General features: G+C 48.7%; 1 protein-coding gene across 1 annotated transcript; it reads left to right on the forward strand.

Annotated features, from left to right (window-relative positions):
• The first annotated feature begins 14,001 nt into the window (after nucleotides 1–14,001).
• Nucleotides 14,002–15,409, forward strand: LOC149367395 (uncharacterized). The gene is made up of 4 exons (XM_089555465.1): nucleotides 14,002–14,040; nucleotides 14,115–14,288; nucleotides 14,362–14,559; nucleotides 14,648–15,409. The coding sequence occupies exons 1-4, from the start codon at nucleotides 14,017–14,019 to the stop codon at nucleotides 15,407–15,409; spliced, it is 1,158 nt and encodes a 385-aa protein (XP_089411591.1). The 5' UTR covers nucleotides 14,002–14,016.
• The last annotated feature ends 1,104 nt before the right edge of the window (nucleotides 15,410–16,513 follow it).

Genomic DNA, 16,513 nt, shown 5'->3' on the forward strand with positions numbered 1-16,513 from the left:
TGCTGCTTTCAGTAATGTAAAAGTGTGAGTTCTGCGCTGGTTGGATTGAACCCACATGCCCAAAATTCTTATTGTTGTCTTTTCCGGTATGGGTGTCCCTTCTAGGTAGACGTTGAGTTTTAGGTCCTCGTTGGTTGGGACGGTCCGGTTTTGCTCGCCTCTCCAGACTCTCACCAGTTACGATTTCTCGGTCGAGCATGCGAGTCCTCTTTCTGCGAGGTATTGCTCTACACAAGAGGCCGCTTGCTGTAGCCTTTCTTCCTTCTCTCCGAGACAGCCCGTGTTTGTCCAGACGGTTATATCGTCAGCATACATTGCATGCCTGATGCCTTCGATGTTCTCTAGTTTTCGAGCTAGACCTATCATAGCTGTGTTGAAGAGTAGGGGTGAGATAACTGACCCTTGGGGTTGTAGCGCCCGGCGACGCTATAAAGCGCAGGCGCTGAGAACGGCGTTCCCGCGATAGAAAAAAATAAAGAACGACAGCGCGTGCTCGGAGCGCAGGCCCGGCACGAGCAGTCCGGAACTAGAAGCCTGCCACGCTGGTCGTCTCTGTCTGGTGCTCCGCTGCGACCCCGCAAAAACTTCAACAGTGGTGACCTGGCGAACCGTGCCTTCCATCTCAGCGGCGTTCCAGCATGGCGTACTGGCAGCACCCAAGTTTCGACCCGCCGCTCCCGGCGTTCCGGCCTGCAGGCGTCGGCGGGTGGTTCGCCCAACTGAAGGCTGCGATGTACCTGAACGGCATCACCATCCAGCCGTTCAAACACGAAGTCCTTTGTGACATCCTCCCGGCCGACCTCCTGCGTCGGCTCACCTACGCTGCTTTCGGCGGCCGGCCATACGATGAGCTGCGTGCGGCCGTCTTGGCGTACTTCGGCGCCTACTACGTTCCGCCGCCGCTCTACGACGCAGCGGACCCGTTTTCGCCGCCGCCAGCCTCTGGCCCTGCACCGGGCTCGCTCGCGCCCACGCAGCCTTCATCAGAACCCGGCCCGCCTCAGCAGCCCCTCGCCGCATCGCCGCCACTCCCGTCCAGCGTCTCCAGCCCGGCTGTCTCTCTCGACGCCACACCAGGTGGGATCCGCAAGAGCTCCGCCTCGCGTCCTGCTCCCACTACTATCCGACCCGCGTCTCTGGCTCTGCCTCCTTGCGCTTCAGTGGCGTTGTCGCCAGAGCGTCCTGCAGCCATGGACGACTCTGCGGCAGCCGCCGTGCCGAGGCTTCCGGCATCTCCATCTACCTCGCCACTACCGCCAACACCTCTGCAGGCCTCTGCTGTGAGGTTGACGCCGCCACCGAAGCATATGCCACATACCAGCCCCACTACCCTGGCGACCACACCGCCTGCCCACGAGGCCCCACCCCCAGCCCTCAGTACGGTCAACCGCTTCTCGGATTCTGACCCTGGCAGCTCGATACCGCCGCAGCAAGCGTCTGCTTTGGTGCCTGACTTGAGCCACCTTCGGCACCGCATGGTCGAGCTACCCACACCGAGTAGTGCAGCCACTGTCGAACCACCACCTGTGTCTTTTGCTGCCAGCCAGCCATCTGATGTCGCAGTCTCAGCTGCATGGCCTGTCACTGCAACAACCTTTTTGTAGCCACCTACAGCCGACCATGCTCACACGTGCATCATCCCTGGCCAACCGCTCCAGACTGTCGATCCCGCTTCACCCAAGCACCTGACAATGAGCCCCGCAACTTCCTCCACCATCGTCACGGCTCTCACCGTTGTGTCAACAGTCACACCTGTGCCAAATAGTGTTACAGCTGCTGCTGTCGCAGCACAGCTGCATTCAGTCCATGGAGCTGTTTCGCCCGCTCCTGTGCTTGTGATCGTGTACTCGGCGCGTCAGATTCCCATCGGCATCTGCTGCAACGTTCCGACACTGATGACACTTGTGCCAGCGGGCAGCACTACAGTCGGTGCCGGCCCAATCATGGCCTCTCCTGCCCCGATGTCCATTGTCAGCTGGACACCCTGCATCATTCGCCCATTGCGCAGCAGCCAGGCTCGTCCACCTGAGCCCGCGCACTCCACCCGACAGCTCTTCCCGGCTCCTGACATGAACTTACTGGACACTTCTACTCTCTTTTCTTTTACCGAGCGCACATTCCGACGTTCCGTCTGGGCGGGGGGCCCTGTAGCGCCCGGCGACGCTATAAAGCGCAGGCGCTGAGAACGGCGTTCCCGCGATAGAAAAAAATAAAGAACGACAGCGCGTGCTCGGAGCGCAGGCCCGGCACGAGCAGTCCGGAACTAGAAGCCTGCCACGCTGGTCGTCTCTGTCTGGTGCTCCGCTGCGACCCCGCAAACCCTCAACAGGGTGTTCCCTTGTTTGGAGTGCGAATTTTGTCCGATCGAAGGTCTCCTATGCCGATGGTGGCAGTTCTATCGGACAGGAAGGCTTTGACGAAGCCGTGGATTCTGCGTCCGCAATCCAGGTTGTCTAGGCCCGTAAGGATCGCTTCGTGGCTGACATTATCGAATGCCCCCTTGATGTCCAGGGCCATTATGACATTTTCTCCCGTCCGAGGTACGTTTCGCAGGACATCTTCTTGTATTTGGAGGAGAACGTCCTGCGTCGAGAGCTTCGCTCTGAAGCCGAACATGGTATGTGGTACACAGTCGTTATCTTCCATGTAATTTGGAAGTCTTAAAGTTACAACCCGTTCGTAAAGCTTGCCAAGGCACGACGTGAGTGATATGGGCCTGAGGTTTTCAATTTGTAGCTTTTTACCAGGTTTAGGTATCATTATTACTTCGGCGTGTTTCCAATCTTCGGGAACCGTCTCCGCCTCCCAATGTTTGTTAAGAAAGCTGACGAGCTCTTGTATGAGGTCGTCGCTCAGGTTGCGGATTAGGGCGTTGTCGATTCTGACCGCTCCGGCTGCCGTGTTTCTGGTGGTGTTTCTTATGGCCGCGTAAACCTCTTCCACAGTTATGGGGCGGTCGAGTTTCTCGTTTTCGGCTCCTCGATACGTTCCTTGGTATCGCGGGGGATTGTGATCGCCAAAACATTTTTCTCGTGCCTTCTCCAGTAGGGCGATGTCTGATCCCTCGAAGGAGTGGATGAACCTGTGGATGGGTTTATTGTTTTCTGATTTTATTTTGGTCGGATCGATTAGTGCTCTTAAGAGATTCCAGGTTCTGGCTGTGCCTAGAGATCCCCTAAGCGAGTCGCTGAGTTGTTGCCAATTTTGTTTCGCGAGTTGCATCGCGTATTCTTCCGCCTTTACCGTAATTTCTGCTATCTTTAGTTTTAGTTTCCTGTTGTGTTTTTGCTTCCGCCATCTTTTGGTGAGACTGCGTCTCGCTTCCCATAGCCTGAGGAGGTGGGCGTCTACTTCGGGCGTTGCTGTCGTTCTCCTTAGACTTTTTGTGCATCGTTGTCGCATTTCTCTCAGCATGCCGCTCCATTCCTCCAGTGATTGGATACCGCCTTCATATTTGTTGCAAGCCCCGCGAAACGCGTTCCAGTCAGTGATTTTCGCCTGTCCAATCTGGCGTCTTATGGTGTCGGATGCTATTCGTGTCCGGAGGATAAAGTGATCGCTGCCTAGATTTTCCATCATGTTTTCCCACTGTGACTCCCTGCTCTTCCTTACGATGCTGAGGTCCGGGCATGTGTCCGTGCTCACGCTATTCCCGATTCTCGTGGGGGTCGCAGGATCTGTGATTAGACTGCAGCCAAAGTATTCCGCTACTTCCACTAATGTTCTTCCCTTGATGTCTTGTTTCTGGTATCCCCAACTCCTGTCCATGGCGTTGAAATCTCCTACGATGATGAGTACATTTTCTTTGGCCAGCTTGTGCGCTCTATAAAACAGTTCGAAGAGTTTGGCTTTTCTTTGTCTCGGCGGGCTGTACGCGTTCAGTAAAAACGTGCTGCGTCCCTTTCGCTTCTTCGGAATGAGTTCAACAAGCGCGTGTTCAATGTCGGTGTCGGCGATGGTATCGTGCCTGATGGCGGTAGTGGTTTTGCTGACTAGGACGGCCGCTTTACCTTCGTTTTGACTCTCGTAAACCTCATACCCTTGTAAGGTCGGCTTGATTCCAGTCTCTTGGAGCGCAGTTACATCAGGAGGTGTGAGTTGTGTGTTTATATATTGTTTTAAGAGGGCCTGCTTTTTGCGGTAGCCTCTGCAGTTCCATTGCCAAATATCTAAGTGTTCTTGTTCTTGGCGATACGTACTGATCATGTTTACGCGTTACTGCTGTTGCCTTGTTCGTTGGCGAAAGCTGTTAGCGCTGGACGGTTGTACGCCCTTTCCCTAATGTTTTCGATATGTTTTTGTTTTCTAAAAACGCTTCTGATCTCTGAGATCTTCCCTTGGAATTGTACTTGCATCTGTTGCATTCGTGTTTCAAGGTCTCCTTCGTTCGATGCCTGTGGTTGTCGTTTTGGAAGGGCTCTAGTCATGTGTCGAGTTCCCGCTGTTGTTCCTTCAGTGTTTTTGTGAGTTCCTCAACTTTGCGTTCGAGCTCGTTTTGTTTGATTCGAGCGAGTTCTAGCTCGCGTCTGAGCGCATCGCTGTTCGCGTCCTTCGGTTCTTTGACGCGACTGTCTTTATTGTTTGTGTTGTTTATGTCACTACCCTTTCCTACCGAGTGCGAAGCAGTGGTAGAAGCCCAGCTCACCTTGCTGCCGCTTGTCTGGGAAAGCTTTTTCTTTTACTCTTGCTTCTCCCCCTCCTGTGGGCCGGCTGGTGGTAGAGGCGGGAAGGAGTTGGACCTCGATCGGCTCTGAGCCATCGCTTGGGTGGTCGCCCGCGTTGGTCGCTCCGTCCTATTCCTCCTGTGGGTTTTGGCCTCGCTTTTTTCAATCTCTCTCGGCACTCCTTGGATCCGGTCCGGTGTGCCTCGCCACAGATTATGCACTTGGGCGCGCACTCGTGGTCGTCGGGCGGGTTCGAAACTCCGCAAAGTCCGCACACAATAATATTCGGTGTGGGGCACACGTCGGAACGGTGTCCTTGCTGGAAGCAGACGTAACACACTTGCCTAGTGGGGCGGTACGGGTAGCATGGTACTTCTCCGTAATAAATGACAAATTTCGGCAAGACTGGGCCGTCGAACGTGAGCACTGCCGTCTTGGATTTTCCAAGCATCCTTGCCTGAAGTATGGTGACTCCTTGAGTTCTGACTCGCAAGTGTGCTTTGAGTTCTTCAGGAGGGGTACCTGGGTCTACACCGTGGATGACGCCGCGAAGGACGTCTTCCGGTGCCGCCACGTAAGCGTTTACATCATAAGTCTTTCCGTCGAACTTGAAACGGGTGTTGTGCCGCACTAGCTGAGCCGTTTGCTCGTGCGGGGTGCTAACGATAATGATATTGGATCCGGTGCGAAGCCTTACAAGTCGGTCCTCGTCCTTGCATTGCTGGCCGCACGCCATGACAATGGCGCGCGCTACTTGGTGGGTGGTGAGGGACTTCACCATGAGTCCTTTCTTAGGTCCAATAATGATCTTGTAGTCGCTTCTGGGGAGTGGCGTCATTCTTCGCCTAGGCCTGCTCTGCTCCCTTGATTCATTCTTGTTGCAGCCGGTCGCATCACCAGGTAATTTTCCATCGTGAGGTTTGGCGGCTGGGCCGGTTCCCGTGCCTTTGCGTTCTTTTCGCCTTTGAAGTTTTCTCTGGCGCTTGGATTGTGAAAGCTCCCAGCTGGCATCGTTGTTGTACCCGGCTGGCTTCGACGAGGAGTCGGACGGGATCTCGTCCTCACTTCCCAAGTCGGCGTCTCCGAAGTCGTCTTCATCCATCTCTTGTAATTCGTTGAGAAGGACGTTTGGTGATTATAATGGCACATCGCTGTCTTGGCTGGGCCCCACCATATGGTCCGTCGTTGAAACGGCATCGATGCTAGGCGTCGGCGTCGTCGACAAGGTTAGCGGCCCATGCTCTCACGATGTCGAGCTGAGTGGCCCGTTAGGGTTAGCGGGCCGGCGCCCGCTTTATAACTTTCAAGTCTGGTAGAAAGCCGGAAACTGGTCCTACCGCTTGAAATATCAATCCTGGGGATCCAGCACTTGATATCTTTCCGTTCCGAAGAAAATCCGGTGGCGAGAATGATTTGGTCCGGTCGAATTTGGTCAAAGTCTGCGGAACCGATGCGACGCGCGTCCGCTTGCTTGAACCGCCATGGAATAAAGCAGTTAAGGGTGCACTTTTTCAGGAAAAGTAAAGCAAATTCGGAAACTTCGCACAGAAAGTGAGAGCTTGAAAAAACACAGTGATTTTTAGTCCAATACAGTGCAATAAGCCTTAAGCAAATGCTTGCAAAAAATGGGTGCAGCAAAGTTTCCCGTGGAAGACTATAGTTGAGCAGCTAGCAAACGCTTCAAGGCAGCGTCCTTCTTGGTCTCAAGAGGAACCGTGCTGGGCTCGCCTAATGAGCATAAAATAAAAATTTACAGCTCAGCGTGCAACATCGCCTCCCCATTTTCATAATAGTACAATTTGCATTTTCCTTCGAGGCCGTTTTTGACTGGTAAATGCGTTCTGACCGAGCTAGTACGTCATGGACAAACGTTAATTCACTGGAAATTTTATTATTGCGTTGTCAGTGGCGGCATTAATTACTTCTTATATAAAGAAGTAATTAATACCTTTCCATACTTTCATGCTTTCATTGACCTGCAGCGCCCAATACCGCAGATATGATTCTTTTCCGGGGAGCTCTCGTTTCCTATAACATCATGACTGCACGCTTCTGGCAATATGCGGCCGCAGCCTCTGGAGCTTAGTAATAAAAAAAATTACCAGCCGCTGGAGGCATTTGTGTACTTGTGTAGATGTTCTTCATCGTGGTTTTCCACCAGTTCTCTTCACGCAATACGTCTAAGGCGCCGCGAATCGCCTCGTGCAAAGCCATAGCACGGGAGGCGAGGAGTCGGGAACGCGCGCCGCGGTGCGGCGAAAGGAGCGGCCACGCCCCTCCTCGCAACTACGCTCTCTCCGTCCGAATGGAACGGCCGGAGCATGCGCGCTCGATCCAGGTGGCCGTGCCGCGGGTGTCACCCTTCGCTGGACCGCCGAGCGGGGGCGCGCTCGTCGCCATTTGACCGGTCTGACGGCGGGATGGCGGTGCCGGTCAGTGCGAAGTCAACGCAGGCTGCTGAGTGTTTCGTTGTTGCCTTCAACTGTGTTGCGTAGTGATCGCTTTCGCTGTGAGTCTCAGCGAGATCTGTCGACGCAGCTTGTGCCCCGATGTGTGCTTCTGCTGCAAGTTATCATAGTAGCGTCCAACGTGCAGCGTCAGGGCGCTCGATCGACCTGCGTGCTTTGCGGACCGTGCGACGCAGCTTGACTTGTCCGCTCCAAATTCAAGGCAGGAACATGTTTTCTAAATATTGTCCGACTGCATTTCATCATCGTTGATCATCGTAAGTGTGTGTATGTCGTGTCAGCCTGTGACTGTTCCTAAATGTGAGAAAACATGCCTCATTGCTTTGTGACTGGTTGCCGAAGTGGCTACGATTCTACGAAATCCTCGGCCGAAAAAAGACATTTTTTTAAGCCGCCCGCTGACGATGTGCGGCTTCAACGGTGGCGACGGGCTATACCAAGGTTGGATAAGGAGCTGACCAGCTCTTGCTCAGTTTGCGACCTGCACTTTCACGGGGAAGATATCGTGAAAGACTTCGTGCATAAAGTTCATGGTGATGTAGTTTTCATACCGCGTGACAAGCGGGCTCTTAAGGAAGATGCTGTGCCGCGAAGTTTTCCTCATTGCCTCTTGTGGGGATTCGCGGCCACAAGAGCATATCGGTGACTTGTGCTCTCTGCTTTCTAGATACTCGTATCCTGCCGCAAGCTTACCAAGACTGGGCATCGTGCAAGCTTCTCGCCATCGACCCATCGTATCATCGAAAGCCTTACCTGTCATCTGGTGTCTCCGTTGCGTGACACCGCGGAACGAGACTCATCCTGTGACGTCATCGACGGAGACAACGCCACCTGGAGCAGATTCATCGCCAGGGACGCCTATAAAGCCACCTTCCGCCTTCGCATTTCTGGGATTCGCGGCCACAAGAGCATATCGGTGACTTGTGCTCTCTGCTTTCTAGGTAGGCCTTTTTGCTTACTGCTCAATTTTTAGCATATTCCTGTGGCCGTTGATCCCAATTGATGTGTTTCAATGGGTGTGGATTTGTGCACGTATCGCGCTCGCATCGGCTCATTTTCTTCCTGTCGCGTGCATGTGTGTGAACATGACTATCGATTTAGACCAGGGGCGGGACTAGTCCGTGAACTTTGCCCGAGACCCACTGCATTCCTGCTTTCTACATGCCTGTCCCTACTTTTGCTTTGTGCGGGTGATGTCGAAGCAAACCCCGGACCAAAGGTTGATGATGTGCTCGCACTACTAAAAGAATGCCATGCTGAAACGACAGAAACGCTAAAAGAAATCAAACAGGGCATAAACAACATCCAGGACCGTGTTGCTGTAATAGAGAAAAATATGTCCGCTGTACTTGATATGAAGAACAACATCGACACCGTGTCTTCTTCTGTAGAAGACGTCAAGACAAACATACGCAAAACAAACGATGATCTTACAGGTGTAGTCGAGGATATGAACAACAGAATGAGACGGAACAACTTGATTATTAAAGGACTCGCTGAAGAAGAACACGAAGGCTATGCAGAAACAGAAAAAATAGTTAAGGACTTCTTTAGCGAGCATCTCGAGATACAGTGCGGTGACATCGAACGTGCCCATCGCCTTGGCCAGCCGCGTTCTGATCAAGCTCGACCAATCATAGTTAAGTTCCTGAACTTTAAATCTAAACTTGAAGCATTTCGAAACGCACATAAATTAAAAGATCTCACGGAACCAAAAGTTTGGCTAGACGAAGATTTCTCCCCAAAAGTTCTTCATGCACGAAAAAAGCTGCGCGACTTCGCCAAAGCAAATATCAAAGAAAACGAGCGTTATTCCGTAAGATTTGACAAACTTCACATGAAAAATGGTGTTTACCGGTATGATTCTGCAACAGACAGCGTGAATAAACTTCCTTCAAGGCATATGCCCCCCGAGAATTGACAGTCTACCGCAAAGAAAATCAACCGTATCAAAACCAAACCAATCTCATTGGTCTTGGCAAACTTCCGCAGCATACACAACAAAGTAGATGCACTTAAAGCTATTACACATACCTGCTCTGCTGATATCATCGTGGGTACGGAAACGTGGCTAACAGAAGACGTTTCATGTCATGACATCGCGCTCCCATCATCGTTCGTACTATTTAGGAAAGATAGGGCTGATTCTCGACGAGGAGGAGGAGTGCTGATCGCGATTAACGAAGACTTCCATGCATCTCTTATCCCTATCGACTCACCCTTAGAAATAGTCTGGGTTTCCTCTCAACTTGGCCATATGCTTTGCATTATAGGCGCCTGTTATAGACCACCAAGTAGCCAACCTGAATTCATTGAACTCTTAAACGACGCTATCGAGCAGATCCTTGTAAAGCACCCGAATTGCCTCCTATTTTTAGCAGGTGACTTTAACTTTCCTGCGATTAACTGGACGACGCTAACCGTTGACTCCAATAATTACCGACAGGACAACATTAACTTCCTTCACTTACTTCAATATCACCAGCTCACCCAAATTGTTCACGAGCCCACTCGCGGTAAGCATATCCTGGACCTCATCTTAACAACCCATCCTGAGCTCTCGGAGATCCACGTCTTGGAAGAATTAAGTGACCACAAAGTTGTGCACTGTTCCCTTTCTCTTCCACGGAGCGCCAAACAAAAATGAAAAAGCTTATCTACAATTACGCACGCGCGGACGTTGAAAAAATGAACCTGTTGCTGGAAACTTTCACAAATAGTTTTCAGGCCAATTTTCATAATCGCACGGTCAGTGAAAATTGGAAGTTGTTTCGTGCCAAGCTAAAAGAAGTTGAAGATTCCTGCGTGCCAAAACGAATGATAAGCACACGTACTAACGATCCTTGGTTTACCACAGATGTCAAGAGGGCACTAAATAGGAAGAAAAGAGCATTTAGGAAAGCCGTTCGAACAAAGGAAACTACAGACTGGGAAAACTACAAAAGCATTTCTAAAATAGCTGAAAAACAAATTTTGGAAGCCAAAAACAAATATTTTAATTTTACACTTCCTAGTTTGATAATAACAGACCCTAGGAAATTTTGGAACACTGTTAATCCTAAAAGCGCTAGTACGGTTCCTGTTTTTTTGGGTGTAGACGGCAGCACTCTACCTATAGAACAATGTGCAGAACAATTTAACAACCACTTCTCACAAGTTTTTACAGATGAATTGCCCATTTGCAATCCACTGCAGCTTCCTGAGGCCAATATCCAGATTCCTTTTTCACCCATTCACATATCTGCGCTTGGCGTGGCTCGTGCAATTGACCGCCTACCCCACCACACTAGCCCAGGACCCGATGGTATCAACGCGAAGCTGTTAAAAATAACCTGCCAGCACACAGCTTTCCTGCTATCACTCATTTTCCAACAGTCACTCGATACAACATGTGTGCCAGAAGATTGGAGGTCCGCTTATGTAATCCCGGTATTTAAATCTGGAGACAGATCCGTTCCTAATAATTACAGGCCAATTTCATTAACCTCGATATGTTGCAAGGTATTCGAACACATAATATACACAAATATTATGACTCATCTTAACCAGAACAACTTGCTTCACAACAACCAGCATGGCTTCCGCAAACATTTATCGTGCCAGACACAGTTATTTGAGCTAACAACGGACCTTCATCAAGCAATCGATTCTTCCCTATACATTGACTCCATCTTTATTGATTTCTCTAAAGCCTTCGATCGCGTGCCTCATAACCGTCTGATGATAAAAATACGCAACTTGCAGCTGGATCAACATACTACGCAGTGGATTAACGCATTTCTAACAAACCGCTTTCAGTCAGTTAAATTAGGGAGCTTCTTATCAAGACGTACAGGTGTTGCTTCAGGAGTACCTCATGGTTCGGTGCTGGGTCCACTGCTTTTCTTAATATATATTAATGACATCGCGTCGAACATAACATCAACAATACGATTATTTGCAGATGATTGTGTAATTTACCGAGCAATATCTAGCCCTCGCGACATCGTTGCTCTCCAGACTGATCTTGATGAGCTAACTAATTGGTGCGGCAGGTGGCAAATGGTAATTAACGCCGATAAAACTAAACACCTCAAGTTTACTTCCGTTGCCAACATGAGCCCTAATGCCTACTCAGTTAATAATACTACCATTGAAACTGCAGCGTCGGTAAAATACCTCGGTGTAAATTTTAACTCTAATTTATCCTGGAGCACTCATATTGAACAAATCACTAACAAAGCCTTAAAAAAACTTGGTCTTCTTAAACGCCGACTGCACCAAGCCAACCAGGACACACAACTACACGCATTCAACATGCTGATCAGGCCTGCGATAGAATACGCGTCGGTGATCTGGAACCCTCATCACGTCTATCTCATCAACATGTTGGAATCTATTCAAAACAAAGCTGCTCGTTTCATCCTTTCCCGTTACTCTCGGTATCAAAGTGTAACAGCACTGAAACTATCGCTCCATCTCTCGCCTCTGGTCATGCGCAGAAAATTCAGCCGTTTATCCTTTTTCCATACTATCTACCACAGCAACACACCATTTTCAAGCTCTCATCTTCTCCCGGCACCGCACACATCGGCTCGTGTAGATCACATGCAGAAGATTAAACCTATTTTCGCTCGGACAGAACGATACAAATACTCACCATTGGTCTTGTCTATCGAAGAGTGGAATTCGCTTCCTTCTAGCATTGCGACTATCGCTGAAACATCCTCATTTCAAACAGCTCTTTGGTCCTATTTAGAAAATTCTAACATATGTTGATGTGCGTTCTTTTTTTTTTTTTTTGGTTGCTCTAGTGTGTGTGTGTGCTGGCCGTAACGTTCCGCAAAATGTTAGATGCTGTGTTTAGCAACATTCGAAGCCGGGATTTTTCTTGTTTTTTTGCGCGGTTTGCTACATGTGAATTTTTTTCAAATACCTCATATTAGCCCTTTTTTTTTGTTCCTCTTATTAACTTGTACCTGCCTTCTTAACTTGTTTACTTCTGTTTTCAGCCGTTTGTATTCTGTGTTTTATATCTGTTGTTTTCTTTCATGAATCCCCCCCTATGTAATGCCCGCATTGGGCCTTTAGGGTATTGAAATAAATAAAAATAAATAAAGTACTTGCCAAAACCAGCGCGAAAACGCAAAGCCCCTACCGTGCGTGCACCGCCTCGGCCTAAGCGTCAGAAAGAGCAAAACGAAAACGACCAAGAAGCTGCAATATCGAACTTCTGCGTCTCTAGCGAAAGCAGTGGTGGCATTGACAACAGTGTTGTGCTGGAGAGCAACACACAGCTGTTCACTGAGTTGTCGGACATGGCAGCAGCAGGCCAACGGATCCAGGGTTGGTCGCTTGATGTCGTTGGCACTACAATTGTGGTGTACGAGCTGGTAATGAGAGAAGACTTACCAGAAATCGACAGGTCTGTGGTAGTGTCGAAACACCTGACCGTGTCTGTCAGTGCCAAGGGGCAGCGTGTGCCATCAGCCGTGTATTCTACTGGTGTAGATATCGAATTGAAATCACGCGATGACCTGAAGTGCCTGCTTTCACGCATTGAAAGGCTGAATTCTTGTGAAGGTTGCCCTGCTGATAATTATCCCGATGTCTTGTCATCAGCTGTGGCCATTAAAAATGGTGAAACATGGCATCGCAAATCGTGCACAGTTCTGTGTCTGACAGCAACGTGCCAGGAATGCAGGAGTCTCCATAAGCTCTTTTCACGGCGCCGCAAGACAAGCAACAGGTTGACGTATAGAAACACCAAAGTGAGGTCTCTGCGTAGAAAGGCAATACGAGCAACTATTCAGAGAGAGAAAATGAAGAAAGAACTAGCCACTATCAAAAAAACAACTTAAGAACTTGACCGAGGAGACGATGGAACAAGCACTTGACATTCTTCCAGCTAAGCAGCAACTCGCTTTCAAGACTGCTTTTCAGGCAGCAAAGCCAAAATCGAAAAATGGGAGGAGATACACAGAAGAGTGGTTAATGACGTGTCTTCTCCTGCAAATTTGAAGCCCGGAAGCTTACAAGCTATTATCTGATATGCAGCTTTTGCCGCTTCCTACAAGAGCACGCCTTCTTCAGGTTATTAGTGGCTTCCCTTGGAGATTCGGTTTAAATGAGGTTTCGCTGAAGAGTATTCGAGAGCATTAGTGGCATCCCTTGCAGATTCGGTTTCAATGAGGTTTCGCTGAAGAGTATTCGAGAGCATTTTCATGAGAAGAGCCGCCTTCGAAGGTGTGGTGTCCTACTCCTTGATGAAATAAAGCTCAAGCAATGTGTTGCTTTCAGCAAAACGTCATACAAAATGGATGGCTTCGTTGATTATGGTGACGTGACAAATGCCGCCACTGACCAACTCGCTGACCACGCTCTGGTGTTGATGTTTGTCTCGCTTTTTGAGGGCTGGGTTCAACCCATAGCATCTTTTGCCACAAGAGGTGCAGCACCAGGGCGTATCCTTGCACAGCTTTTGTTAAGTGCTGTGCTGCAGCTTCACAAGCATAATGCCGCAGTGCTTGCTGTTATAAGTGATGGGGCAGGTAATAACCACTCAATGTGGATGAACCTTGGAGTGTCAGGAGATATGATGTCACCATGCCACAGCATCGAGCACCCCTGGGAGCCTTCACAGAAGATCTTCTTTATCTGTGATGTGCCGCATATAGTCAAGTGCATCAGAAATCATCTGAAAAAGCACACCTACGGAATGGTAAGGGAAAATATGTGCACTGATTTGCAAGGGAGCTCAAAAAACTCTTTTGGTTATTTCAGGCTGGGGATCATCAGATCAACTTCGCACATTATGTTTCGCTGTATGAATGCGAGAAAGAAAACATGCAAGAGTAGTGCCGAAGCTGACTAGAGCACGTGTTGCACCAGACAACCTCCAGAAGATGAGCGTCCGACTTGCTAAACAGGTTGTACCCTTATAGACAGCGTATACCATTTTTGGTTATTTTTTAACTAATTCATCAATGCACTTTTTTTACAGCTATTCAGTCGTGCAACAGCTATAGGCATCCGCATATACAGAGAAGCGGGTGCTGAAGACCTGAGGGCTTCTGAGGGAACAGAAGCATTTACCAAGTTGCTTAATGACCTGTTTGATGCTTTGAACATAAAGCTACCTGAAAGAGGCATCAAACGCCACTCAAAGGAAATACAGGTAAGCCAAGATACCCTTTCATGCATGTTGATCGATGCTCATCATGTGCTGACATTTTACCTTATTCGTTCAGGTCATCAGAGACTTCTTGGAAATGTTGAATACCACAGAGAAGAACTCCGTGGAAAAAGGTCTCAAGCTCTTTGCGTCGAAACTAACAACTGAATCTCTGCGTGTTACCTTGTTGTCAACGCTTGACATCATTGAGTTCTTGCTGGATCAGGGTGCACACTATGTTTTGACAGCAAAGTTGAACCAGGACCCCTTGGAGGTGAGAATGTGATTACTGCTGGTATTTGAGTGTTTAGCTATCGGTGGTGAAGTTCTTTGTAAATTAACAAGCCCTGTGTCTTTTCCAGCGCCACTTCGGACTTGTCCGTTCATTCGGAGGAGACGAATCTCATCCTACGGTCGTCAATTTTACTCAGATATTGCGGCTTCTCAGTTTGTACACTCCGATAAAGACTGCGTTGCGCGGCAGTGTGCAAGGTGTACCTGGGAGTGTGCCTGTCAGCGTACAGGACACACTGAAGAAGACAAGAGAGTTTTACCGCAGCAAACATGCTTCCTTACGTGAGTGTATAGAAAAAAAGCTGCTGGAGATGACATCTGAAGCAGGCAATGAGCCTGGAGAGCAGGATGACGATCACTCCTACTTCAAGGGAGGAGTGGATGATGCTGTTGTCTACTACTTGAGTGGATATGTGGTGCATAAATTTGAAAAGCACGCAACATGCATTCTGTGCTTAGAAGACATAAACAGTCCACTGCCCGTTGTTGGCTCTGATGCGTACCTGACAACTTACAGAAGTTTCAAAGAAAGCTGTATGAAGCACCCAACAGCCAAAATGTTGACTGTTATGAAAGTTGTCAATGAAGTAGTTTCTGCCACGTTAGATGAGGCTGGTGCTTGTGAAAATATATTCTGGAAGGTGCTCGAAAAGCTCGAAAAGTGCAGCCTTGCTCGCTTGGGCTGTGCCGACCACATGTCTACATTCACTTGCCAGGTATTAAACTTCGTCATTGTGACTAGAATGCACTTTTTCTCGCGAGATTTTAACCATAAATTAGAATGCAAGGAAAAGGTAGCGGTAGCTAACAAGAAAGCGCGTCTCTTGTAATTCTGGCTCTGGAAAACTGGTTCCCAGTTCATGTTTGCTGCATTGATTCAGTAAATTGTTTTCAGTTTGACTGTAACTTTGTCTTTTGAAAACAGGTTCTCAGTTATGTTTCGTGTATCAATTCAATGAATTGTTTTTAGTTTGGCTTTCGTCATCGTCGTTTTTCTCGTTGTATAGCCTTAAATAGGGCCAGCTTTCACTGAAGTAGTTCGGTACTTTGCTTTTCAATAACGCGCATCACAGCCTTGAGTGCTCTGGAACAAACACGACCGCAACACTCAATTTCATAAAGAACTGAATTCAAAAGAACAGCAACGTGATTAATCTTCACAGGTGAATGTTTAGTTCTCCCGCGTAGCACTATGTGGGCATCTCAGCGAAATCTCGTCCAAGTGGCATCGCTCTAGGGGCTCAAACGATATCCTAGTTGCACAATCGAAATAGTGTTTGCTCGCTATCTCGGAAATAGCTCCCTTTAAACGGAATTGATTGCTGTTAACGCCATTGGTTAACGCCGCGCGCTGGCTCCGTGACGATGCGACCGGGCTGGATGGATGGATGAATGGATAGGAGCGCCCCCTTTGAAACGGGGTGGTGGCAATTCCCACCATGCTCAGCTTTTCTTTATTTATTATTTTTTTTTTACTGTGTTGGCAATTCTCATTAAGATTCTCCATCACCTTTGCCTACGGTTTCCTACTATTCTAACCTTATGCCACATCTCTGCTTTTCAGCCACCAATCCTCCAATCGCTTTTTGCTGACTTCCACTGCAGATTTATTTACATGACCATTGTTATCTTTAAACCCTAGGGCCTCAGAAAGAGTGACTGTGCCTGCATCGACATCCGGATGGATACCATCACATTTGATTATGAGGTGTTCAATTGTTTCCACAGATCTACCACACACTGCACATGTGTCATCTTCTTCGTTAAATTTCTTTTTGTAGCTGCGCGTTCTAAGACACCCTGATCTAGCTTCAAAAAGTAGGGCACTGCCTCTTGAGTTATCATAGAAAAATTCTTTCCTGATCTGCCTTTTCCAGAATCGATATAGTTCTACACTATATTTCTTTTCCATTGAATTCATCCAATTTTTAACT

This window comes from Amblyomma mixtum, chromosome 1, assembly GCF_055824585.1.
Source record: "Amblyomma mixtum isolate Tamu chromosome 1, ASM5582458v1, whole genome shotgun sequence".
In the NCBI taxonomy this organism is placed as follows: Eukaryota; Metazoa; Arthropoda; class Arachnida; order Ixodida; family Ixodidae; genus Amblyomma; species Amblyomma mixtum.